Source organism: Phoenix dactylifera, chromosome 3 (assembly GCF_051530095.1).
Source record: "Phoenix dactylifera cultivar Ajwa chromosome 3, Ajwa_hap1_PhDact_Kaust_v1.1, whole genome shotgun sequence".
Classification (NCBI taxonomy): Eukaryota; Viridiplantae; Streptophyta; class Magnoliopsida; order Arecales; family Arecaceae; genus Phoenix; species Phoenix dactylifera.
The window spans coordinates 35297791-35323899 of NC_143192.1; the positions used below are offsets into that span (position 1 = coordinate 35297791).

Below are 26109 nucleotides of genomic sequence, written 5' to 3' on the forward strand. Positions count from 1 at the left end.
AGATGGCAATAGTCAGGGTGAGGTTGGGTCAAATTTGGGAGTATGAATAATGCAAATCAAAGACCATTCGTTATGCATAAGAAGGTTGTGAGCGTGGACTACCACGCTGCCATGAATTGCTCAGTCACGGGTGTACCATACTGTACTGGGTCGGAAGTGATACGAAACTCATATTCGGGCCAATATAGGCCTCGCATCGAGGTGTATCGAGGCATACTGAGATGTACCGAAGGGTGTACTGACTTGTACCGAGTTATACCGACCCATATCAAAGCGTACTATAATAAAAATTAAGAAAAATAGTTTAATGGTTGTTTCCAAGCAAGATGAACTTTCCAGGGCTCTGTGGGCATAGCTTGATGGTCACGTAGTTACGGATGGCAGTTTTGATATAGTAGCCGGTCACAGGTGTAGAGACCTCATTTCATTGGTTTATCCGGAAAAGCCCTTATCTCTTAAGAAAAAGGCGATTCCACGAGGTCAAATAGGCAAAGCGTTATCCCCATTTTTGAATTAGAATATGCAGTTGATTAAATTAAGAAGAATATTATTATTTAAAATAAACTAAATTAGAGGTAGAAGCTGCAGCCGGAGTGACAGAAGATATAGCCAAAGAACTGGAAGAATAGGAATAGATTGATCATGCCTACGCCGCGCCAGAAACAATGGAAAGAATCTGCAACTCTATTGGGAACTGCACCTCACATGGCGCCTACGGAGACGGCAACAATGAGCTCAGAAAACTGGACAGCGAGGAAAGGTATGGGGTGCGTACAGTGTCGAACCGACCTATACCGATCGAACTAGTAACGCACGAGTATGGTACCCAGTAATGAGATTGCGGACCTTGGCTATGAGATTAAGCAATTGTCTAAGATTTAAGTTTAATTACCATTTCCAAGGTCCGCCGTACCGGTACCGATCGGCGTACTGGTGGCCGGCCGGACTGGTACGGTACCAGCCGGTACCGGTACGGTACGCGGTGGTTTCAAAAACCACAGCGTGCGGCGCTGTGGTTCTAAAAAAAAAAAATCGTACGAGGCCGGTACCGGCCGGTTCGGATAAAAAACCGGAAAATACCGGTTTTTTTGCCGTTCCGGTACCGGTCTAGAACCGGGCCGGTACGGGCCGGTACGGCATTCCATGACCATTTCATTGTTTTTATGTTATTTCTGATTATTTTGAGTTTTATTTAATAGCTTGATGAGCCTAAGCTCTATCCTCATACTGTCATTTCAATATATTATTCATATCATGGTCTGCCGAACTGGTACCGGTAGGCGTACGGTGGCCTACCAGACCGGTTTGGACCGGTTCGTACCGGTGCCGAACCGGTTTGCATAGTACTGCGTGCCGCACGTGCTACCCAGTACGGGCGTGTGGGGGCACGCTGCCCAGCGCACGCAGCAAACGCGTACTGGGCTTGTACCGGTGCACCAATATGCCCTCCATACTGCTCCGTTTCGCCCCGTTTTCCACCATGGTACTGTACTGGTCAGGAACCGGACCGGTCCGGTACGTGCTGAACTAGCCGGTATAGGCCGGTTCAGCATACCATGATTCATACTACAGTAACTCCGAGCAGTAACTTGTTTTGGGTTTAGAAGAAAACTTGTTAAGGTTTCTTTTTGTTATAAATAGGGTCTCTGGGTTTTATATAGTTCATTTAGATGGTTGATTAATTAAATATATGATTTCTATGTTCTTTTCCTTTTGTGGTGTGATTCCACAATAGAGATGTCAAACCTTTGAAGTTTGAACCCTATGTGTGATTCTTGGATCCCCGAGTGAGTCATATAATACCTTTCCTCTTTCATTTACTTTTTTAACTTTCTTTGTTGTGCTTTCATATTTCTCTATTTTTCTACATCTGGTTTTGATTTGTCTATTTTCTCTTCAGATGTTAGTCCACCAAGTAAACTTTGAATCCCGGCAACCTTACTTTAAGTCCTATCCTAAATCTTAATAATGCCTGCTTACATAGACTGTCCTACATCACATATTCGATCCTTTTATAGTGAGGTAGAAAAGAATAAATCCATAATAAACCCATCTATTTTATATAGGCCCATACCTGAATCACCTGCCCAATTAAAGCTTTACTTGTCAGTTATATACCCGAAAAAATCTAAATGGAATAGGGCCAGTATCTTTCGTTGGATATCAAAATAAATTGAGAGATACAGAAGGAGAACAAATTAAAGTGGAGAAGAAACTGTGATAAATCCTGGAACGCTGAAACATTGTCAGCTCCACTTTTTTCTACAGTGCATACTTTTCTTCTTTTATCACTAACTATAAGGTCTTTCCGGTCATTGGAACTGGGCTTATCTAGCCTATGGCCCGCCATACTATTAACAGTTTAACACTATCCTAGGAGCCTAGAGATGGATCATGGGTAATGCCTGTCAGCTTTAGGAGCCAAATCTGAACCTGTCCCCTTTATAACTATGCTATTTGAGGTTGACACAAATCTGACCTCATTATAAGAAACTCCATCAAGAGCTGTTTATTTGGGTAAGTTGGTGGGTCTGGGTTAGAAATTGCCACCCCGACTCCTTCGCTTCATTTATCTATATAATTTCCTTGTAAGGGTTTAATCTTGACCTTCTAATCCATGGTATGCTGTACCGGTCGGTATTGGGCATACCGTACCAGTCTCAGTGGGTACCTATATCGGTATGCTAGTGTTGGTACGCCTGGCGTACCACGTACTATACCGTACTGACAGTCGGTAGGCCTATATGCTAGTGCGGCACCGGTATGGGGTCCGGTACGGGATCCGATACTGGTATGGCAAACCTTTAGGACACCATGCACTTGAATCTTTTAAGGAGGTACTATGCACTCGGTAGGCACTATGCACTATGTTATTATTATATATCAAATGTTTATGCTGATACAAAGTACTACCGAGACCAACTTTTTCTGATGGTCCATGGAAAATGTCAAATACAAATTTATAAAAATATGAAGATAAACATGCACATATACATTTAAGTACTCATGCATGTGTTTGTATACACATAATCAGAAACAAGGAATGGAGTCTTGGACTTACACGAAGAAAGGATTGAATGAAGAACTGAGACATCATGGATGAGCAACAAAAGTATGAAGAGGCAACATCTGAGTTTTTAGCAACTACCAAATGGTCTAGTAAGTAGGAGGGAAGCCTAACATAGTGTGGATGAGTGTTGCCATGAAGGGTTTCAAACAAAGTTGTTGTTAAAGAGCATGTTGTCCTTCAAGGTTTAATTTTGAAGGATTTGCAAAGATGAACACAAAGAGTGAGATTTAGGTTTTTAGTTATAGTTACACACTTACACGTAATATACAAAACATAAAAAGATTGGTAGGAATATATTATTAAAGTATCACGGTATCGGGCTTTACATGATTGGCCATGTTGAACATTTGTGATGTCTTTGGACTTGGCATATATGTCAAGTATCTTAAACCTCATGGAAGGCAATTTGTTATCTGAGTCATCCGAGCGATTTGAACTGACTGGGAAAAAACTGGTTCTGGACAAAATCTATTTATCCAAAATTTGTGCCTGCAAAAAAAAGTCTGTCTGTATTTGAAATCGGGTCTGGTCAGGTTCTATAAATTCGAACATACTATACCATACGATTCATTTTAACACTTTCATTCACCTGTTAGTTTTTAACCAAAGGAAGAAGGGAAATTTAAAATGTGTGCCCCACCTCTATCAATTGTCCTTCTAATTTGGCTTTCTTTTAGCCTGAGGTTTGAGGCATTATGGGAGACTGGCTATAGCCAATTCGTTTCAGTTTTCCCTCTTTACTTTCTGCCACATGGACAACCAGAGAGAGAGAGGGAGAAAGAGAGAGAGAGAGAGAGAGAGAGAGAGAGAGAGAGAGAGAGAGAGCATGGCCATCCCTACATAAGCCTCCTCTGGTTTCTTCCCAGACAGCCACACCCACACAAAGGGACTATTCTCCTACAACATAGATTAAGCATATCCCCTTATCTTCTATCAAATTTATCCAGTTGGGAATCTAAGAGACATCAATATGATGTGTAAATGTGCCATTTGTGCTGCCAGCGCAAAGAAATAGCTGTTCATAAGCTTGGGATGGCTTCAAACTTTTATAAAGTTCCATGCGATTTGAGGTGTACAAATATCAAATTTTAGGAGTTTCCCATAGTTAAGCAGTAAAGTACCCAGAGAAAAGCAACTGCTAAGCAGGAAATGCGGGCAATCCATATTAGAGAGGTTGGAATTTTGTACAACCAAGCCATGTGATTGTCTAGAAACCCAAAGGCTCTAGTATTCTGCCGCAAGCAAACCATATCTTCTAGGTATCTCTTTTTGTTATCCATCAAATATAGAGCTTATCCAGAGACAGATTCATTAGGTTAGCATAAACTAAAAATTTATTTCACTGTTCTTCATCACCATACCATTTCATTCTGTTCTCCATCACTTGACTGTCTATGGACGCATCTCCTAAACCTCTGTTGCTTTTGTTTCTAATTTTCTCCTAAACTACCTCAACATTCTCAGCTTCTGTCTTTTGACTTTTTCAGTCTATTTAAATTATGGCTAAGTCAATGTCAAATAAAAAAAAAAAAATGCAACAAAGCTGCATAATGTCACTGTAAAACAAATTTACTAGATGGAGAGGTGTGTGCTCTAAGTAGAATCATAATAGTGCAGTCTGATATCGCCTTGCTTGGTAAACTCCAAAAACTTTTTTTCTTCAGCAATAGCTGTTGTAAGAACAGCATCAGGTATTAAGATTTTGATGATGGAAAGAGATACATAGTCTCTAGTTGGTTGAGGATGTTGTTGTTGGCAAACTTTTTCAGGCCTCTAAAATAAGACAATCGGGATATCTGAATGGTTGTACAGCTAATAGCCATTCTCCTTGAGTCTCTTTTGCATTGGCAATAAGCTCATTTATTGTAGCAACCACCCAAAAGGAGTTTGTAGGCTGAAAGGAAGACGTTCAAGATTCAAGAGAAGTTCTAGGCCACCCTAAAAGTTCGAGCTGGTAGGACCCTAAAGGAATGAATCTAAAAGAAGATTACGAGGCTTCTATTTATGTTATATAGTGGTTTATACTTATCCAGGCCAAGGTGGCGAATGTTTCAGAGGTGGTTAATCTTTTTCTCCAATTTGACATGGAAAGGCTCGCATTAGGACTTTATTATCTGGGACTTGGTGTACAAAGGGAAAAGGAGAATGTCCATTTTGTTTCTCTAAATGGGGTTGTGCGGAGAGAGCGGCTACAGTTTAGACTCCTCCCGTGGCAATCTCATATGCACAGTACTCTGTTGGTGGTTTTCTCTTGTGAGCTTCCCTTACAGATGTGCCTGACAAAGAAGCAACAGAGATTGCTGTCTGGTTATGCTGAAACAGGGAGTAGATTGACTTTATTTCCTTGTATTTCATTAGCTCATGACCTTTTTATGTTTAACTGAAATAGCAACCATCTCTCACTGCCAATATGGTGTAAGCCTCTTGTTTTGTAGATTTTTCTTCTCTTTATTTTTTCTATTATTTTTTAATTGTCCTTTAAATGCAACTTATACCCATGAAACTAAGAAATCCATGACAGAATTTGGCTTTTGAGATTCCATTAAATCTAACTTCCACTTTAACATTATAGTTCCATGCAAATTTTTTTTTTTTTTTGCTTGTTAATATTTTCTTATTTTTGAATCCAAAAGCCATCTTTATTTTTAACAAATTAAGAAAATGTGTCACAAGACAATCAATTATGCAAATAAATATTTGCTCTATGCTCTCAATGTGATAGTAGAGAAATGTTTTCTCATACAGTGAAATTGACTGCTTGACTACAGAGTTTATTTGACAAGCTGGGAAGGAAAAATGGTAAATAACGCAGCTAAAGCCAGTAAGAACATATTATTTCAGTTGACAGTGGTGTCTTGTTTATACCATGAAAGTGAAAATAAAGAAAGATAGTCAGACTTAAAACATCCAAAATAAGAAGAATAGATTATTATTATTTTTTTTTTTGACATGTAACATTAAATGTAGGGATCAAGAAGATTAAACACCATCAGATAAATGTTATATCGAACAAGTTTTCTTACCCACTGTTTACAAGGCATAGGAACTGCAGGCATCTGTTATCTCATAGTTGTGCTTTATATACCATTAACATACTGAAATTTAAAGTTATTCCACCGAATGCCTTTGATGCGAAACTGACACGTCTCTTTTTGAACTTTTCTTGAATACAGGTATTCTGGTGTGTGGCTGATAACGAGGTGCGGTTTGCTAATGCGAAGCGGATATGATATCAATGATTGGCGTCTTTGTATATCCATCCTCATTCTTTATGGTGTGGTGTCTCGATTCATTGCTTTCTTGTGTTTGGTAATATTACAGAGGAAATAAAGGTATCCCATCAACACGGTAAACTCAAAGTTAACTATTATTGATATGTCAAAGAGATGTCCAGATACAAAAACAGAGCTTGAAGATTCTTCATGTTATTTATACTCATTTTCCATCAATCACTGTCCCTCTTGTCAAGTTTAGGGGAGCAGGGTATGAACTTTAGTCCACTGTCCGAGCTAAGCGGTAAGATCATCGTTTGCTAGATGATACTCATCCTCCTCATCAGATTTCTAACTTTCATAGTTTCAGTCTCACTGCACAGATTTCTAACTTTGTTTGGATCTCTCTACAAATTGTCTATAGAATCGATTATTCTGAAATGATGAGATGAGATGAGGAGACCTGTGATTTCCTAAGAATGTTATAATTTTTCTTTCCATAAATCCTTATAATAAGGAGAGGAAGGCGAGAAAGGAGAAATAATGGATGAAAAACTTTCTTTGAAATTTATTCTTCAAAATTTTGGGATAATATACATCACTTTTCTAATAAAGTCAGTTGTTCTGAAATATTGAGATGATGACACCTGTGATTTCTCTAGATTGTTGCAATTTTTCTCCTTATAATTCCGTTTTCTTCTCTTGTTTTCTCACTTGCGGCAAGTTATCCATGGATACGTTGGGCATTTAGCTTCTCAAAAGAACTGGTGTTGTCTCCTTTCTAGGTTAATATAATTTTTATATTTATCTCAAAACTAAAAAAAAATAACAATCCAATTCTTATTGAATAGAAAAAAAAAGTAAATATCCGAAGATTGGAAAATAATGATCAGAAAATATGGATCAAAAAAATCATTTCATATTAAATTGCACTGCCAATACCTTTAGATGCAAACTGAGATTTGGCTGTGACACTTTTTATATTGCGGAGTCTGAAAATTTAAGCTATTGGAAGAAGAACCAGCTCAACCTAATAAACTCATATAACAAATTTTAGGGACTAAACTAATAAAAGTTGTGGTATATAAATAATGGACTTGTTGCATGCTCTAAAAACTTCGAGGAGAGGAACCAGCGAGAACCGCCCAAGCTAATAAACTTAGGTGGCTCGCCTCTTCAACAGCTTGGACAGACGTCGCTCGACCATCATAAAAAACGAAATAATTTCTCCATCAAAACCCACCCACCCAACGCGTATCCAATAATCCAAATGACAACAAACCTCCGGACAGAGCCTCTGCTATGAGAGCGGCGTTTCGAACCGCTATTCCCGCCCTCCTCTCCTCCGCCGCCGCCTTCCGCCCGTGCCGTCGTATTCTCCGCCTCTCCCCTCTTCTCCTCCTCCGAAGCTCTCCCCTCTCGTCGTCGATGGCGAACCACCCCACGCCACCCTCATCCGCCTCTCCTTCGTCCTCCTCCACCGCCGCCGCCGCCGCCACTGTCGGTTTGTCGTCCTTCTCCTCGTCTTCGATGGAGAAGCAGTTCGAGGATTTCCGGGTCCAGCTCGAGGAGTCGGGGAGTGTCCGCGAGCGGATCCGCAGGGTGGTCATGGAGATGGAGGGCGCCATCCGGCTGATGCACTCCAGTCTCCTTCTCGTCCACCAGTCCCTCCCAGCCCCAGGTCCGAAGAACTGAAGTTTTTTCTTTCTTCCCTTTTTGGGGGAAAAAGATTCTATTTTTGGTGTTAGGGTTTTGGTAGGATTTAGGGTTTGGGCTTTTTTTGCTTATTTTTGGGTCTTTTTGTGGTTGCAGAGGTTTTGGAGAAGGCTAGGGTTCAGATTGGGGTGCTTAATGACCTCTTTGGTCGGCTTGCTGAGATCCTCCGAGAATGCCCGGGACAGTATTACAGGTGGTTGCGGTTCTTCTAACTTTGTTTCGCTGCGCTGTTCTCCTTAGATGGAGTTTTTAATTGAAATGGTTTGGGGTTTAGGTATCATGGGGATTGGAAGAGCGAGACGCAGACTGTGGTTTCGCTGCTTGCTTTTCTGCATTGGTTGGAGACCGGGAGTCTTCTCACGCATGAAGAAGCTGAGAAAAAACTTGGATGCAAGGCCTCTTTCCCTCTTATTCCTTTTTTTTTTTAAAATGACGTTGCTTCTAATATTCCTTTTTTTTAAAAATAACGTTGCTTCTAATATACTTATAATATTGTTGTTAGAGATGCTGTTACTCTTAGGTTGCTTTCTTTTCATTTATGCCAATCTAGACAACATTTAGAACACAGCTTAAGAGAACACAGCTTTAGTAGCTCCTTTCTATATGTGATAGCTGGGTTGCATTTATCTTCCTATAAATCATTAGCTCTCATTGGACCATGACTGCTTGCAAATGTTGTATAATTATCTGAAATAAGTCGCAAGCAAGAATATTACCTAGACTTTCCCAGGGGGTTCCAGATTTTATGATTTATTGCCAAATTTACAGTCATCTAGTAGTCTTGAATTAGACATTTGTGGTATGATCAAATGGTTAGTAACTCAAAATAAAGGACCATTAGGCAAATATGATAATTGGACCGGCACTGGTGGAACTTTGCCAAAGTTAATCATATTGACATTTTGACTTGCGAACCGGCCTGTTCATTTATGTATAGATCATTTTTATTGCCCCATTAAGATCTTAGGTTGAAGGGGTGTTTACTGCATCACATTTACATGCGTAAAAGTGTGCTCAACTTTGTACCATATTCATATGATATCATAGTTAAGACTGCCAAGCTGTTCACAGCCAACTTGAGCAATCCATATCTGCAGATTCTTGCATAAATTATAAAGGTCTTTATCCTTTCAATATGGTCCATTCTTATGGATGCTTGGGGTACTTTGGAGCATACATCATATTTTGTTAGGGAACTTTATTTATTCTTCTGTGATTCATGCAGTGAACACCCATAACATCCATCCAAATTGTGTCAATAATGTATGCAACAACATGGACCAATATTGTGTTAACAAAAATGTGCCTGCAACTATTTGACTAATAAAAAAATCAGTCTTAGTAGTTCAGCATAGATTTGAGATGCATATCCCACTCTTAACTATTGTTAATGAGGGAGCAGGCTAATCCCAATATTTTTAACAATAATGATACCAATAACAAATTATTATACAGGACAAATTATAAAGTGCAGAATCTTTTAGATTTTGTTAAGTATGAGTTAAAATATGCATTGGGTAATGGTATAAAATGGTGATTGAAGGCATTTCACCTTCCTACTTGGAGAAAAAGGATATTGTTCTTAGAATTTCCAAAAGTATACATAAGAAATGAAAAAATGTCCTGTTTAAATCATGTTTGTTCTTTAGAACACCTTTTAGAAAAATGTTTATTAAGTTGCTGTGAGATTATGTAGGTTGGCCTAGTGTCATTGGTTTGAACACATCATGATCCTTTGAGCAAACCTTGCTATCTTGAGCCATAATTTAATCAATATCATCAAAATAAGGTTTATGTTCTGCATTACTTATGTGATGTTACTTTGGGCAAAATGCATGCATATTCACCTTGGAGATCTCTCCAGTTATTCCAAAGTTTTTTACTTTACTTTCTCTGATTGCTTAATGATTTAAGAAAGCCACAATCTTGTTTCAATTGCAGACAGATGATATAATATTGCCTGAATTCTGGTGCAGTTTTCTGAACTTCCAGTTTGTTCCTCCTGCACTTGTTGATTTATATTGCTCTTCTCAAATATTTTCAAAGTTCAAAAATTTGAGACATGGTTTTAAAAACTGTCAGAACGGGACTATATGATGGTATTGTATCATTTTGGTGCAAAACTAGCACAGTATGGGTGCCAGGATGCCGAAACATTGTGTACCGGCACTTACCAGCCATACCAGTGTATACTGGTGCTTATTGATGGTACCATACTGGCAATTTATCTTTCTTTTTTCTTGAAGTTGTCTCAATATGTACCATCAGTGCTAGTATCATACTGGTACAGTATTCTAGTGAAAATTGTACAGAGTTATCAGTATTTAAAACATTTTTTTGATGTCTCTTTTGTTGTTTCATTTTGTTACAAACTTTTGGCTTTATGAATTATTGGGAGCCTCAACTCTCTGACTTATATGGCCTATGGTCCAGCAGCTTATCCAGTTTTGAGTTATTAGTTGTCAATCCTAAGAACATGGACTTGAGAAGGGATTTAAAGTTTTTGTTTGAGCAAGGCTTAGGTATTGCATTCCTGGCACGATAAGCTTGCTGGCCGGCTGCTACATTCACAAATATTTTTGCTAGGCCGACTGTAGAATTATATCCTGTCAGTTATATGCCATCAGTTCCTGATTCCATTTCATCATGTTTTCTCACTGCATGCACGCGTATTGCATTCACCTGAATCCTAGTAGTGCAGAAATTACCATGTAGTATGAGTTGTGATTTATTTACTTTAACATGTGGGTGTCGACTAGTACCATTAGTAAACTCATTGGGCTGTGGTACCCAATGACCTAGGTTCGGATCCTGCAAACACCCTATTAGCTGGGTGGGGGTAACCCCTCTCCCTTTTCTTGAATTGGGAAAAAAGGTTCACTCCCCATCTGAAATGCACTCCATTTCTTCCTATTATTACTGTTATGTAAAGCAGCATTGCAGCGTTCCATTCTAGGTCCAGTTTCTAAACATTGGCATCCCAAACATGATGTTATTGTGAGAATTTTCTTGCAGGATCCAGAAAGTGAACTTTGTAAAAGAATTTGCTAATCTTGTTTTTATTCTGTGCAGTGAATGCTTCGGAGTTTGGTCTGGACATTGAAGATTACCTCATAGGTGCAACTTATTTTCCATAAAAATGTTTGGTTATTAAAACTGAATTTTCTTTTGGAAAACAAAATCCTTGGAGCATTAGCTGGAAAGAAATCACTTTTTTTTTTGTGGCCTATGTCATATGAATGATGTGATTGACTTTGAAATGTTAATATGTCACTGCTGTCATGTTGCTTCTGCAGTTGAGTAGTCACTTCATCTCTTGCTTTTATTTTTTCATCTACCCACATGAAGTACCTATATGATTAGGATGACTACTTTATGTAGTGTATTTGTACATGCAAGCCAAATCATCTGCAAATAATGTCTCTCTGTTATGCAGTTCTACAGCACAGGTGGAGCACATGTTGTAGGAATATATATAGTGAATTACTTATTCTACTTTTCTTTTTATTATGGTTTTTCGTTAGTATACTACTATGTGAAACTTTCTGCATACATTCTTCCTTTGTTGGAAGCATATTGGCATTGTGTTTAAAGAAATATAGGTCAGTTGTAAATTGTGAATTTGCTTTCTTTTTCTGAGGCATTTGTTACCTACATGACTTATGGATCTATCATCCCATAATATCTGGCAATATCAAATGGAGCTCACTAGCAGGTTTGAGTCTTGTTTGAAAAGTCAAAGCCAATTGTAAAACTGCTTTCGGCAGCAAGCAGTTTCCACATATCGCTTTTAAAAAGCAACCAGCCTCTTCTAAGAAGAGGCTGTCTGAACCTCTTTCTAAAACTATATTGCCATGACAAAGAGCATAATTTGTAGGATTGTAATGTCATAGGTTTAGAAAGTTTGGTCCAGTAGGCAGCTTTATAGTTCTGATATATATATATATAGGAGCCAATGTAAGAGGATGAAACTGTTGTGCTCAGGAATAAGGTGGTTATCTTTGTAAGGTAACATGTAATATTTCTTAGTCACAAATTGCTGAACATAGGAAGTTTAAATTAGTAATTTTGTGAAATGTGATGAGATATTATATGGCAAAATGTGAAAGGATCGCTAGGTAAAGCCTAGAATAATATAAAGGTAAAAGGTACATAGTTAAATACGCTCATGGAATATTTATATTTAAGAGGGAGTGAAACAGGAATGACATGAGACAAAGGTGATAATAGGCTTTCAAAGACAAACCTCACAAAAGAGAGAAAAACTATAGGAAGCTCAATATGTTCTTTGATGGCTTGGGGTAGTAGAGGTGTGTAGGGTGTTGCAAATTAGCTAAGATGAGGGAGAGCATAGTGGAGATCTGGGTCAGCATAGGTGGATTGATAAGCGATGGAAATTGACTTTTCATGAACATTGGCATGATCAAGGAAAGATTGGCAACTTTTTATTAAAAATTTCTGAATAGAATGTCTAGAATAAACATATCTTAGTAGGATTCATGAGTACTGTTGTTGGTTCTAGATAATTAAAGTATAGACTACTTTGAAAGGGGATGCAAAAGGTAAGGTTTTGGAGCTAGATAAATTACCAACCTAGAAATAGAGTATCCTGGCTGAGACTGGTTTGATTTAGTTAACTAGACTTAAATTGCAACCTTGAAAATAAGATCAAGGTTGATAGAATAAAACTATCATGGTATCGTCAATCTGTGAAAATGGAAGGGCATTTGAAAAATAATTATATTTAACTATCTTTCTACATACAAGTCTCATGGTGGTGTTTTGGAAGAAGATAACTGACCAAAGAAGGAAGTGGAAAACTTACATGTTGAAGTCCTGTACTACTTGTGTTTTGGAATAAAAACTTTTCAAATTACTTTCTTTTGTAGGGAATTGAAGGTCATATGGACTTCCAAGATATAGAACGCACCATTGCTTTTATCATTTGGAGAAAGCATATGATACACTACCATGATGGAGTTTAGTTTTGCAGTAAGATAACATTACCAAAAATTTTGAAGTGTGATTTTCTTAAGGTAGGATATGGAGTGGTTGCAATTTTCAGGATAATTGTGCTCTGTTGGTTTCTGTTCTGGAGGTAGGTGTATGAGGTCTACAGTGGTTTGTTATTAATTAAGTGCCAATTTTGGAAAGTTGCTGGGGCATATATTATTTGCTGATGGTATGTTGATCGATGAGAGAAGAATAATTTGAAGGCCATTATCTTGCAAGCTGTAGATGTCAGCAAAAAGCATAAAGAATTATATTTTATTGAGGTTAAGATGAAAATCAGGCACCATGCATTATTAACAACCAAATGATACTCCAAATTAATCATGTTTCCTATATTTAACCCATTGAACTTGAGAATAGAGAGGCTGATGGCAACCTATTAAATAGGATAAGAGCAAGGTGGTGGAAGAAGAAAGGTGCTTATGGGGTGCATGCAACCATCCCATGCAGTGTATTGCTTAAGCAGAGGAGAATTGAGTGTGGTGGCATTGACACGTTCAGTGTGGAGAGTCAATATGAGTATAGAGAACCTATGAAAACTTGGATGGAAATTGTTATAAAGGTTGAAATTTGAAAATCTTTCATTGCAAAAGGATGTCAAATCAAGCCGAAATAGTCATAAAAAGGCTTAGTTATTTAATAATAATTTTATGATCAGCCATATAAAATCACTGTCTCTTTTCTTTCTTTCATACTGAAAGCATCAGATTGCTGAACCTGTATCACCAGTGTGATAGATGGAGAGAAAACAAAAACAACACAAAACGACAAAATATGTTCTGTTTGTTGTCTCTAAAATGTGAACATGTTAACAATATAAATGAGTATTAAGTATAATTGTATATGTTCTAGTAAATAGCATTCAGGTATATATAAGGTGTCAATTTATTTATTTATTTCCCCTTTCTGTTGGGAAAAAATGAAAGAAGTATTTAGCCCTTTCTTGGCTTAACAAAAAAAGAACAAACAGAAATAAGAATTAATGTTTTAATTAAATTCTTTATTATCTTAGCAACTTTTTTCCTAGAGAATTATAATCTCTAAAACATGGCTTGACTTTGGATATGTTTCTAAGAACAAGAGTGAAACATGTTCACCCTGAAACATGCATAACTTTTGGAGAAATTCCGAGTTACTATGATTTTATGGATACATCTTCAAGTAATGTGCTTGTCTAGGTATGTGAAGATACCATTGGCTTTCTTTTTGGAAAGTTGAAAGCTAGGTAAGCAATGGTCGGTAGAAACATATGCATCGAGATCTGGTTGCTTATGACTTAGAGGATATGTCTTTCCCTGGACCCACGACTTTATCAATTGGGGGATTCTTGAAATCAAACTTGAAACTACCTTAAGCCATGTCTCGCAGGACCACCTATTTTCATTCTAAAGGATCTTTGCAATCTTTTCCTCCCTTGGTAATTGTCTTCTTAATAACGGTAATCTTAGAGCTTATGATCTGCTGGTTCTCTTCAAATAATATCTGATCATTTATTAGAAACTTGTCAACAAATTTGTCTCTTCAGGTGCAATATTGATAATTCTGGAGCTTAGTTTGGGTTATATTTAGATGTAAATGACTTGCCATCTAGTATGCGTTGTATATGTTACTGTGATCTCTCTGTAATTTCTAGATGGAAAAGAATCATCTGTGTATTGTTTTGGGGAATATGCTATAGAATATTAAGCAAAGTCATTTTTCTTTTGCAGGATTGTGTTTTATGTCCAATGAAATGGTAAGACATTGTATGCCAGCTATGGCATTTGTCTATTTACTCTTTACATGACTGAAAGGGAAATAAGTTATTGACCCACAGTTCATGGCTTTCCAGCCCAGATATGTGGTAAATCAAGTAACTGCTGGGGATTATGATTGTCCAAGGAAGGTGTTGAAGTTCTTGACTGATCTCCATGCAGCCTTTAGGATGCTAAACCTTCGAAACGACTTCTTGCGTAAAAAGTTTGATGGTAGGTTCTCATATGTTATTCTTGTATACTTGAACCAGTAGTGACAAATACACTCATTCAGAAACTTGCATATATACATTTCCTGGCTCCATTTCTCAACTTAATATTTTTGGATTTTGTTTTAGAAGCCAAATTTCTGTTATTTGAACGTTGTGTGCTTATCCAACTTTCTAACACAAGCTTCTCAATGGCAGGCATGAAGTATGACTTGAGAAGAGTTGAAGAAGTCTACTATGATGTCAAGATCCGAGGTCTGGCATCTGGGGAGACCACAAAAGATCAAACCACCCAAGCTTGATGGGTACTAGAGTTGCTGCAATAAATGCAGATGTTTCTATTTGTTTTTGTCAATGTCTTGCTTTGCTGTAACCCAAAGTTTTAACCTGAATTACTCTTTAACACTTCGATACTTGAAAATCTTTCTTGCAGTTCTGATTCGCCATCTATGTATGGAGTGTACCCTTGGATAGCTTGGATTTGTAAGGCAGAGTCATGGTCAAGAAGCTTGGATTTGGATGAGTGAAGGGCAGAGTCATGGTCGAGAAGCTTGGATTTGGATGAGTGAACTGGGGAAAAAAGGTTCATCTTCACAGCTTAAGTTCTACCTCTGAAGAATGTCAAATACAACATTCTTTTGGTATCTGGATCAGCACAATTACTTTTAAAAGAGATGTTCTGTTCTACCAGCGCTACATCCTTTTTTTCCAAGTCATGCTGATTTAACCTTGGTTTTCTTCTCTCTCTTTCTCTACGAAACATCAAGGTTACAAGTTTTTTATCCTTGTTGATATCTGCATATCTCCTTGCTATAATCTGCATGTCCCTGTTGAATCTGAAGTGTGCGAGGATACCTTTCTTTGGAACTGGTGCTACTGTTGGGAGGCGAACAGGCCTTGGACTGGTCCTGTTTCCAACTCGCAGGCCCAAATTTGTCAAGGGCTGAACAAGGACCGGTTGGAGTGTGAGTAAATTTAATATAGGTAAATTGATAGAATTATATTCAATTACGTTAAATTCATGAACGCATGGTTGGCTCTGTTACTTGACCTTGGCTTGTTTATGATTCGAGCAAGCTTGAGCATGGCATGGCGTGGCCGGTCAGTATGTTTATACCCGTGGCCAGCCACGGGCCCTCATACCATTCTCGTCTGACTTCAGGATTTGAAGTCAGACCTACTAATAATTTGGCGCGTTTGCCCCATGCTCATCCAATTTGGCATGTCTATGGTTGTTCGCTTGGTTGCTCGCTTCACAACTCAAAGACAAGTCTCCTAGTTGAGACAAATGTCTCGGAGGCAACCAAGACTTTGACCCTCATTGCATACTCCATTTTTTTAAAATAATAATAAACTGTCGGTGGCAATCATGTCCCCTACATCCTCTACAGTCTACAGCCCTAGGTGTAGGATTATCAATAACAAATATTTTATTAGGTCAAAAAATATTCAGGCCAGGCGTCATCTTTAAAATGGCACCTCTGGTGAGATGTGATGAGGAGCAGAATTTGTATGGCCGACAAGCATTTGCAGAGAACTCTGCAAGAATTTCCTGGAACCGATATTATAAAGTATTTGCGCTTCTCTTGTCGTCAATAATGATGAATTTCTCAGATTGAAGGCTTCTTTATTTTCTCTTGGAAATTTGGAGGGCCCGGAAGTTGAATTTATTTGAAGGCATTTCTGTGCTCCAACGTCGCCCTTAATCTATCCAAGTTCACTTTGCTGACATCTTTTTTATCTTCTTCTCGATTAGGCCTCTAAGACTTCTCTGGCAATCATCTGGTTTCTTGCTATGTGACTGCTTTCGGAGAGTTGCTCTTGCAGGGTCAATTCTACTCTCTACAACTTCTGTCCTAATGGCACAGCTATCGGCGGCACGGAAAGGTCTCGGGATGGTTGTTCAGGATCTTCGTGCCACCACACCACCAATATCTGCAATACCTCATCTGCTACTCATCCCTACTTCCGGCAACCATGGTGTGTTGCTCAACTTATTGAGGATTTCCGGGCCTCACAGATTTGTAGAGAAGGGACTCAATCGGCCAACCTCTTGGCCAACATGGCTGTCCCTCGCAAAACTCCCGGTTTGGATTAGATCTATCAGCTCAACATAGCCCGATCCCCTAGAAAGCAACACCAACAACACTTCCAAACAAAGAATAAAAAAAAGGACAGGTCGATCATTTTTTTATTCGTATTTCTTTTCGGTTGGGTTGTTCCACCACTGAATTGGTAGACCTAATCCAACTAATAATTTCTTATGCCTATAGCAGACTCAAATTAAGATTCAAGCTCTAGCTATTACACACATTATATATATATATATATATATATATATATATATATATATATATATATATATATATATATATAAACTCTATGAATGACTTACCCAGGTGACACTCGGTACTCTTTAGCCAAGGGTAAACCAAGCAAGAAATAGAGTGGAGGTAGATAGAAACATCTGAGAACTATCAAGGTTCTAGTAGATCTGTATCATAGTATCCATTAAATAAATAAGCAAATACTTCTCAAATTGACCATATATAATTTTTCCTTTGAGAAGAAGAGAAGTAGCCCGATCCTATTGATGTTTAAGAATGCACTATTCAAGAATGAACTTCTGAATTCTTAGTTGCTAACAAGAAGGATGGTACCATCAGGGTAAGAAATGGTTCACCTTCCAGTCCACATTAACTGACAATTTTCGTCCTTCCATTTTGATCACCACGTTTAATTCTAATTATGTACCTACTTGAGTCTAACTGTATACAGAACCAAATATAAGTATACAGAACAAGTAACTGCATTCAAAACACTTGTATAAGACAAGTATAGTACGCTAAGTTTATGAAAAACTCAAAAAAAATAAAAATAGTGGTTAAATAAAGGACTGAATGTTAAATTGTTCTTCACAAATACTCTCAGGATGATCCCCTTCTTCACGCTTTTTTTAATATGCCATGTCTCTGCGACATCCAAATCCACAAGTTTGGGAGCCCTCCACTGCTTACCCTTCCATACCCACCGTATCCTTCGCACGTAATACCTTTCCCAAAAGCAGCCCTCATCTTCTAAAGCTCATAAAATATTAGCATAACCACCAAGCAACCAAAGATATCATAAGCCAAAACCCCACATGGAGCCACAATTGGAAGCCAAGAAACGAGTTCCCTCCGCCCTCCTCACCTGCAATGCCTCGTCCTCGTGCGAGGCGGTTATTCGACTCCTCACCAGAAACCAACCTCTGTGAAAGCTCCCTCCCATCCTCTCCTGGCACCCAAGTCCAATGTTCTTCCTTATTCCCAAAGACTCCATCCCCCTCCCACCAGAATCCATCCACCAACTCCGACGCCTACCCAGGCCTTTTTAGCGAGAGCTCCACATGCTGCTTTGGGCCGAAGTGCAGGATCTTCCCTTTGTCTCTCATGGCGCATGGCATTCGCAGTCACGCCACGGCTCCCGCGGCCCCCCGAATGGTAAGCTCATTGCGCTGCAATGGCTAACTTAGATTTCATTTACTAGATTATGCTAGATGTTTTGCATCGTATGGTTTCATCTAGTTCCTCTATGTCCATGTCCTTCGCATTCATCTAGTTAATTTTGAAATGTCAAAACTGGGAACAAGAAATTGCAATATGATATCACCGTTTGTGTTGCTCTCAAAAAAAGATTTTTGTGTCTGGTAAAGACATGGCCTAAAAGTGGGGACATGGAGAGGGTGAATTCTGCCCGAGATATGCTTAATAAATGTTTAACGCAATAAATGTGTCGTATAAATGTTGTTAGAAAAATTAGTATGACATTGTGACTGGGTGCCTGAGGTGTGCTCAAGATATGCTTAAAGAACTGCTCTGATAAACTTATATCATGCCGTTTAGATGTTCTAGAGTCGGTCATCATAAGTTAGGAGAATGCTTGTTGGTTTTAATATATATATATATATATATATATATGTAATGCATCGGTGCTTATTTATTGCTTTGCTTGTAATGTTTCAACTAAATTTTAGGTATGTTTTTTATTTTCCACATGAGTACAATCTGTTTTACTTGTGATCAGGGGTCCAAAGAGCAATTGCATTTTAGAAAGCTTTGTTTTTTATAGGGTATTTAGTGGTTTTTCCGAATTGTGATAATATTGTTTACAGCGTAGTATTGTTGATTACCAGATTATATTAGTCGAGGTGATTTATATGTTTTTATTTGTTTTGAGAATACAGAGAGTGAAGGACATGAGTGTGAAACAGAGGAGGCAAGAGCTCGAACAAGAGGTAAGATGCTATATAAATTCCATCAGAGTTTTCCCTTTTAGTAGCTTTTATAACTTTAATTTCTAGTCGGTGACAGTGTATGGGAACTGACAAAATAGAGATTAATATTAGAATCAGCTTGTCCCAAGGGAAAATAGAGAAAAGTAGTCCTGAGAAAACTGCACTTGACGTTGATAAACAAACTGCTGCTATCTTACCTACTACTGATACACTGTCAAAGATTTGAGTCCCACCTTGCATCCTCCTGATTTTGATGGCTGTGATTGTGACACAACACTAAGTTTGGTACCTAAGGAAGCAAAACCAACACAAAATTGGTCCTTTTTGGTGTCCAAGTGGCCCCAGGTGCTAGACTCAGGACATTAAGCTGGTGAGTCATTTCTCTCCATGTGGAATGGAGTGGGAGAAAGAGAGCATTTAGCACGGCCTAGTACGCACCTTGTTTGAAAGGTAGTGTCTACATTGTCCTCCCCGTGACTTGTGGATGCGAATGAAATGAGTTGGACCAACGGCGAGCATTATCCGAATTTATTACATATTTGAATTAGATCAGATAGGTGAATCCAAGTCTAATATATTATTATTCAAATCGGATTGGATCACATTTAATATTTATTATATTTATCCTTCAATTTTTTTGAACAGAATCAGGTTACTGTGTATAAATTGATGAATTACATCATAGACATATTATGTATTAAAATTACAATTAAACAATATATAGAATATAGATATTAGCAACAGAACGTTTCACATAAGATTGATTGGCAACATACTTAAATCATTACGATGATATAAATTGATGATAGTTGTTTTAACCGGCCTTAGTGTCATGTTCCTTGTAACGGACATGTGATACTGAATAGTTCAAATTGGAGATTGCTTTCAATTCTCCCCTTCAACAATATAAATTGAGGATTAATTACATGAAATGTCACTGTTATAATTAAATTGGTTTATTAAATTCAAATTGGAAATAGTATATTTCTATCAGGTTAGTTTGGGATCAAATTTGGTTGTTTAGCGATCTATATTTAAGTCCAAGCCAATCCAAATGATTTCAAGTATGATTGGATTATGTTAATTTTGGGCTGGTTCCGAATTGGAAACAGATTTGTCCAATCCAATTATACAGCCCAATTGTCACGAGGGGACCTTATGTTACTAAAGGAGGGCAAGAGTTTAGGTTCATAAGAAGTGAGTCTATCCCTCCTTGTAAAATTTATCGAAATCTTGTGACCTGCGCCTGATTCTCACTTTCGTGGGATCAAGATGAGCAACACCTGAGACTCATTGCATTGTGTGTCCAAGAGGCAAACAAATCACATTATAAAGGTAGCAATTGTGGTGTGTGATCTCCACATCAGAAGCTTTCCTTCTTTCTTTCTTAATTACCTTATTTCTTTTAATTTTTCTTACCTTTCCTTCTGCTTTAAAAAAATAAAAAAAAAATTAAGAAGTAGGAAGTGTTCTTGTTAGGGATGACTATTGATATTATCCAAATATGAAAACAGGAAAGTTAGATAAATCAGGACATTTTTGTAAAAACATGGATCTGAAGCCACAGATTTCTCAAAAAAGTAGGACTAAATTTTGCAACCCTAAGGGATGTTACTTCAAAACCTCTAGGTGGGGTTTATGTTTGCTTTGGAACAATGATATTTTTTAAAAAAAATGTTGATGTTGTTGCAGGTGGCTCAGCTTCAGAAAATGTTGAATGATGAGGAGAAAGTGCATGAAGTTCTGGAACGCGCACTACTCCCTCAAGCTGCTAGACACACCCTTCATATTCCAAGCTTCCTTCCAAAAAAGGTATTCTTTTATCTTTGTAACTGTTCATCGATCCCTCCAAAAAATGAGGCAATTTGGAATCCAAATAGGCAATACAAAACTTGCATCATCAGAAACTCTTTTCTTTGAACTATCATTTGAATGCATGCATACATACATAAACACACAAAAAAAAAAAAAATACAGAGAGAGAGGCATCAAAATGAAATGTTGTCAGCACAATTGCCTTGTGATTTCTGACTAACCATAAATCCACATAGCAAATCAAGAGGGGAAATAGAATAATGAAGGGAGAAACAATGATAATAAACAAATATTTTTGTAGCATTAGATATGGAAGACATTCTCTATATTGGAGAGAAGCTATTTATTCTTTGAAGAAAAAGGATGCTATTTATGTAGAAAACTCACTAATGACTAAAACCTAAGCAAAACTTAAAAATTAATCTTGGTCTTTGAATTGATGATTTAGGAAGTTTTAGATTCTCCTAAAATTCACCGCAAATTTGTCTCATTAATTAGGAAGCTGGTTGGCAACCTAGAAGACCCAAAATAGTAAGAAAAAATCTAAGTTTATTTCATAATCAGGTTGGAAAACGAGTTTCAAATAGTGATACATCAAGAGTTCGAGCAAGACCCAGTTTTCATTGTTTAAGCTGGAGCTATGACATCTAGACTCCAAATTATGCAATTATCAGAATGATAATGCTTAGCCAATAAGCAATTTGGTGGGCGCAATTTTATCTTTAGTTTCAAATTGTTCTTTTTTTTTTCAGTTTACTGATCTTTTGAGTGCCAGAATTTGAAGCCATATGATACCATGATTCGCAGAACTATGATGCATTCCACCCATTTTGTATCGTCAAGTGCCCTATTCATTTTTCAGTCATGTGTCAAATTTTTTTCTAACTTTTACTATGTAACTCTATGACAAAAAGAAAAGATTTTATCAAATAATTTTTCTGGGACCAGTATACTTTCTCCAATAGTCTCCAATAGATGCGCTTTATTTCTTTATAAATTATAGATATTTTTTTTCTTTGCAAAGGGTTCTAATTATTAAAAAAATGAGTCAAACAAAAGATCCATTCAAATTATAATAGCAGGTAGCTGTGTTTTGCATTTGAAGCTAACATTATAGCTTTTCTCGAATTAGTTGTAGGGAATATTTTTGTAGTTGTAAAGAATATCTTTGTTTATGACGTGTACTTTCTTTTCTTATGAAGTTGAAAGTTTTAAAAAGTACAATAAGATTTTGATGCCTTTTGTTCTTAAAAATACTTTATAAAAAAATTTCGATATCTTACTAAACAAGGTTCATGATACTGATACTGGTTATTGTACTGGTACCTTATTAGTGTGGCTATGCCTAATATGGTAAAGTATGCCTAGTATGGTACAGTATGCCTAATATGGTACGGTACATCCTCCATACTAGCATAAAGTTGGAAGATCCTTTTATCACACTCAACCACATTACCACTTGAAATCAGGCAATACAGGTTAGTACAATACAAAATCAAGTAGAACCCACCGGTTCCACCCAGTACAAGCCAGTTTGGCCCCCTATGTCATATCGAAGCTCAATACCATATCAATACCTACAGTATGGTATACCCAGTACAAGGCAGTTTGGTGAACCATGATGTTGAATATCATAACTATTTGTACACTCCTATAATTGAAGTTGACAACCTTCCTTCATATCAGTTTCACATTACCGTCACATGGATATTGTCAAAACCCATAAACTTATATGACTTAATAAGTTGTGAATTTCCTAAACCTATAAAAAACACCCTCCACAATTATCCAAATCATGGCAGAATTTTATTTTCCATGAAAAATATGATCTTCATAATAATTATGCCATACATAATAGGGCTTCACTTTTTCATCTTAATGAATTATCTAACTAGAGTTATGAATCGCATACTTTTGAAAATTACATCAAGTAAACCACATTACATAAATCAAATTAAATTATATCATATTAAAATATATTATTAGATCTGCTTCAATCTCACAACATGCTTGTTCTGTTATGTATATCACTTTTCTTTCTATTCCTTAAAAAAGTTAATGTTTCAAAATATTTATCTGCTAAACATTTCATGCATAAATTGCACAGGCAAAAGAACTTCTGGCAGAACTTGTAATGGTGGAAGAAGAGATAGCTCGTCTTGAAGATGAAATAAGCAGAATTCAGCAAGGTTTAAACAATGAACAAGAAGCTCGAATAAAGGAGACTTCAATATCTAATCATTGTAAGCAAATAAATGATAGTACAGTTTTACCTCTTGACCATCCACCGACAGCTCCATCTCAAGCTCCTGGTACCAAAGTAATGCAAGAGAAGGTTGCAATGGAAACCAAACCTATGTTCTTCATAAACCAGGCAATAAAAGGAAACTACTTAATCCACGGTTTCACTAATGATGGAGATATCAGAAGCATAGTTAAGACTATTGGTAGAAGGGAAAATCAGAGGGTGGTGGAACTAAAAGAGAGAGTTTCAATGAAAAGCGGAATGATTGAGAAGGCATCTATGCCTAAGCTGCCCCCAAGACCTCCAACAACTAGAGTAAGTCTAGTTTCTCTCAGTTCACACTATTATGTCAAACTATGATGTGAATACCTTTTAAATAAGAAGAGGATAAAAGGAAGATATATATATGTGTGTGTGTGTGTGTGTGTGTGTATATATATATATGTATGTATGTATGTATATATATATATATATATATATATATATATATATATATATGTATGTATATATATATATATATATATATATATATATATATATATATGTGTGTGTGTGTGTATATATATATATAGATATGCAAACATATTTTACTCTTTCTGCTATGGCTTTTTGTAAAGTTTGTTTTTATCTATTTCTTATAGCTAATTTTAATTTTAGTTCAATTTTCAGCCATCAAATGCTGATGCAGATATGCTACTCAAACTCTTACAAGAACCTTCTTCCATTGCAAAGTCATCAGATAAGGAGTATCAAAAATGCCAGCCAAACAAATTATCTGAGAAAATTATGAAGTGCTTGATTTGCATTTTCTTAAGGTTGATAAGAACTTCACGAGCTGTGGAACTAGAAAAAGCAGGCAATTTATCAAGGTCCAACAGCTCATTTTTAAGATCAGGAAGCTTCAGAGCTGATGGTAGTGTGAATTTAAATGCAAGCATTACCACTCAAAAGGAGACGAGGCAGCAAGATCCCTATGGGATTTTTCAGATTGAAGGTTCTCTTTCAAGAGATATTGGTCCTTATAAGAATCTTGTTAAATTCACATTGAGTTCTTTGGATTTAAAGGGAATATCAAATTCTCTTTCTTTACTGAACCAATTAAGGTGAGTATCAACATGATTTGTCATATTAAATGATTTAAAATAACACATACATGAGAATAATCATTTTGCATGTGTATATACATTAATTTTTCATAGATTTTTTATACATCTAAACCTTGCGTAGTTGTTGTAGCCCTAGAGCTTGCATTACATATTAATTTGTTCCATGTATTCATGTATTTTTTGTTATGGTAGCAATTCTAATTTTGTTAACTTCTTTCTTAGGGCGCTATTGAACAGCCTCCGAGAGGTGGATTTGAGATTTTTGACCCACCATCAGAAATTAGCATTTTGGATCAACTTGTACAACACCTGTATCATGCATGTATAGCATGGTTACAACCATTTTTAACCCAATTATTGCATGAATATGAGCTAAGAATCTTTCATCAAAGCATTATCTAACATATCATGGATGTTTATGCCCTTTTTAGGGATTCCTGGAGCATGGTTTGCCATCAGATCCAGAAAAGGTGCTTGGTTTGAAAAATAAGGTATTCAAAGCCTAAGTCACTGTAATTCATTGGACCGCTAAAAATATTAAAATGATTGTCATTAAAAACTATATTTTCTGTATAGGCTGTGCTTAATATTGGAGGAAACAAACTTAATGCTTTAGCAATAGAACATTTTATTCTAAGACAACCATCAAGCATGAAAGAGGTAAGTGTCTTAATTTTAATTTTCTGTAGTTAGTATTAAGCTTAACTTTTTATTCTACAGTTTAGCACATGCAATGCATGTGCTTGGGAGATGAAAGAACCGTTAAGTAGAGCCTCATATACTTGAGAAAATTAATGTCTAATATTTGAATGAGTTATTGGACAGGATCATTGGAAAGGTGAGAAGGATGACAAAGAAGAAGCCGTACGGAGTATTTATGGATTGGAACACCCAGAGCCTAATATTATATTTGCATTATGTTCCGCAAGCAAATCTTCTCCAGCTGTAAGTAAATTTTCTCCCATCATTCATACTTAATAGTGTGATTAACCATGACATTAGTAATAACTATTGAAAAGTACTTTATAACTTGAATGTTTCGGAATATTTTAGAAGATGTTTTTTAGGAAACAATGATGGCCAGTGTCTCCCACTTGTATCATGCCTTATAACATCCCTCACAATGATGCTAGTCTAACTAATGGCTGATAGTGGTGGGGGATAACAACATATTGACAAGCATCACTGCAAGCTGTTAAACCACCAGCCAACATATTTCTTACTTTCTAAAGCGTGCCAGTAATAGATCGAATTTATGTGCAGGTGAAAATATATACATCTGATAATGTCTTAAGTGAGTTGGAAAAAGCAAAGTTGGAGTACCTACAGGCTTCCATAGTGGTGACTAGTACAAAAAGGCTGATGATCCCAAAGCTCCTATTCTCCAACATGCATGACTTCGCTGAGAACTTGGACTCATTAGCGGATTGGATATGCAACCAGCTTCCTACTTCTTGGTCTTTAAGGAAATCTATGGTTGAGTGTTTGAAAGGGAAAAGTAATGGAAAAATATCTGACATCATGGATATAATGCCTTACGATTTTGAATTCCAATATCTATTGCCCATGTGAATAATTTTTTGTAAGATTAGCATAAAATTCAGTGGTGCATGTGAGAAGAGATAAGCAGTTGTTTATGGGACATATATGTTAATCTTTTTAAATCAAATTCTTTTGGAGGGAAAATTTTAAA

At 37.0% G+C, this 26109-nt stretch overlaps 3 protein-coding genes across 5 annotated transcripts in view; all 3 read left to right on the plus strand.

The window, feature by feature from the left end:
• Positions 1-6914, plus strand: part of LOC103696855 (ABC transporter G family member 28) — a 29155-nt gene extending 22241 nt beyond the window's left edge. The window contains exon 14 of the mRNA XM_039123624.3: positions 6244-6914. Coding sequence (XP_038979552.3) covers positions 6244-6400 — 157 coding nt within the window. The 3' untranslated portion in view covers positions 6401-6914. The remainder of the gene's footprint in view (positions 1-6243) is intronic.
• Positions 6915-7394: 480 nt separating this feature from the next.
• LOC103714540 (Translin family protein) lies at positions 7395-15790 on the plus strand. 2 transcript variants are annotated; one of them, XM_008801823.5, is made up of 8 exons: positions 7395-7963; positions 8095-8191; positions 8273-8388; positions 11071-11115; positions 14721-14746; positions 14843-14978; positions 15173-15279; positions 15408-15790. In XM_008801823.5, the coding sequence occupies exons 1-7, from the start codon at positions 7585-7587 to the stop codon at positions 15274-15276; spliced, it is 903 nt and encodes a 300-aa protein (XP_008800045.3). In that variant the 5' UTR covers positions 7395-7584; the 3' UTR covers positions 15277-15279; positions 15408-15790. The 2 variants fall into 2 exon arrangements, with proteins under 2 accessions (XP_008800045.3, XP_038979554.2); XM_039123626.3 differs by having other exon boundaries at positions 15173-15308; positions 15408-15536.
• On the plus strand, positions 15173-26109 carry LOC103714542 (electron transporter, putative (Protein of unknown function, DUF547)). 2 transcript variants are annotated; one of them, XM_008801825.6, is made up of 12 exons: positions 15173-15279; positions 15408-15958; positions 17906-18456; positions 19200-19250; positions 20943-21062; positions 23173-23625; positions 23980-24413; positions 24639-24738; positions 24848-24907; positions 24993-25076; positions 25242-25361; positions 25680-26109. In XM_008801825.6, the coding sequence occupies exons 3-12, from the start codon at positions 18172-18174 to the stop codon at positions 25986-25988; spliced, it is 2016 nt and encodes a 671-aa protein (XP_008800047.4). In that variant the 5' UTR covers positions 15173-15279; positions 15408-15958; positions 17906-18171; the 3' UTR covers positions 25989-26109. The 2 variants fall into 2 exon arrangements, with proteins under 2 accessions (XP_008800047.4, XP_038979553.3); XM_039123625.3 differs by lacking the exons at positions 15173-15279; positions 15408-15958 and having other exon boundaries at positions 18072-18456; positions 23968-24413.

What these genes read in the sequence shown, in the direction of transcription:
- LOC103714540 (XM_008801823.5), top strand. Translation starts at nt 7,585, where the DNA reads ATGAGAGCGGCGTTTCGAACCGCTATTCCCGCCCTCCTCTCCTCCGCC. An exon ending in TGCCCGGGACAGTATTACAG is followed by an intron (nt 8,192 to 8,272) that starts GTGGTTGCGGTT and finishes TTTGGGGTTTAG; the next exon opens with GTATCATGGGGATTGGAAGA. An exon ending in GTTTTATGTCCAATGAAATG is followed by an intron (nt 14,747 to 14,842) that starts GTAAGACATTGT and finishes ATGGCTTTCCAG; the next exon opens with CCCAGATATGTGGTAAATCA.
- LOC103714542 (XM_039123625.3), top strand. Translation starts at nt 18,172, where the DNA reads ATGCCTCGTCCTCGTGCGAGGCGGTTATTCGACTCCTCACCAGAAACC. An exon ending in GGCAAGAGCTCGAACAAGAG is followed by an intron (nt 19,251 to 20,942) that starts GTAAGATGCTAT and finishes ATGTTGTTGCAG; the next exon opens with GTGGCTCAGCTTCAGAAAAT. An exon ending in TGCTTGGTTTGAAAAATAAG is followed by an intron (nt 24,908 to 24,992) that starts GTATTCAAAGCC and finishes TTTTCTGTATAG; the next exon opens with GCTGTGCTTAATATTGGAGG.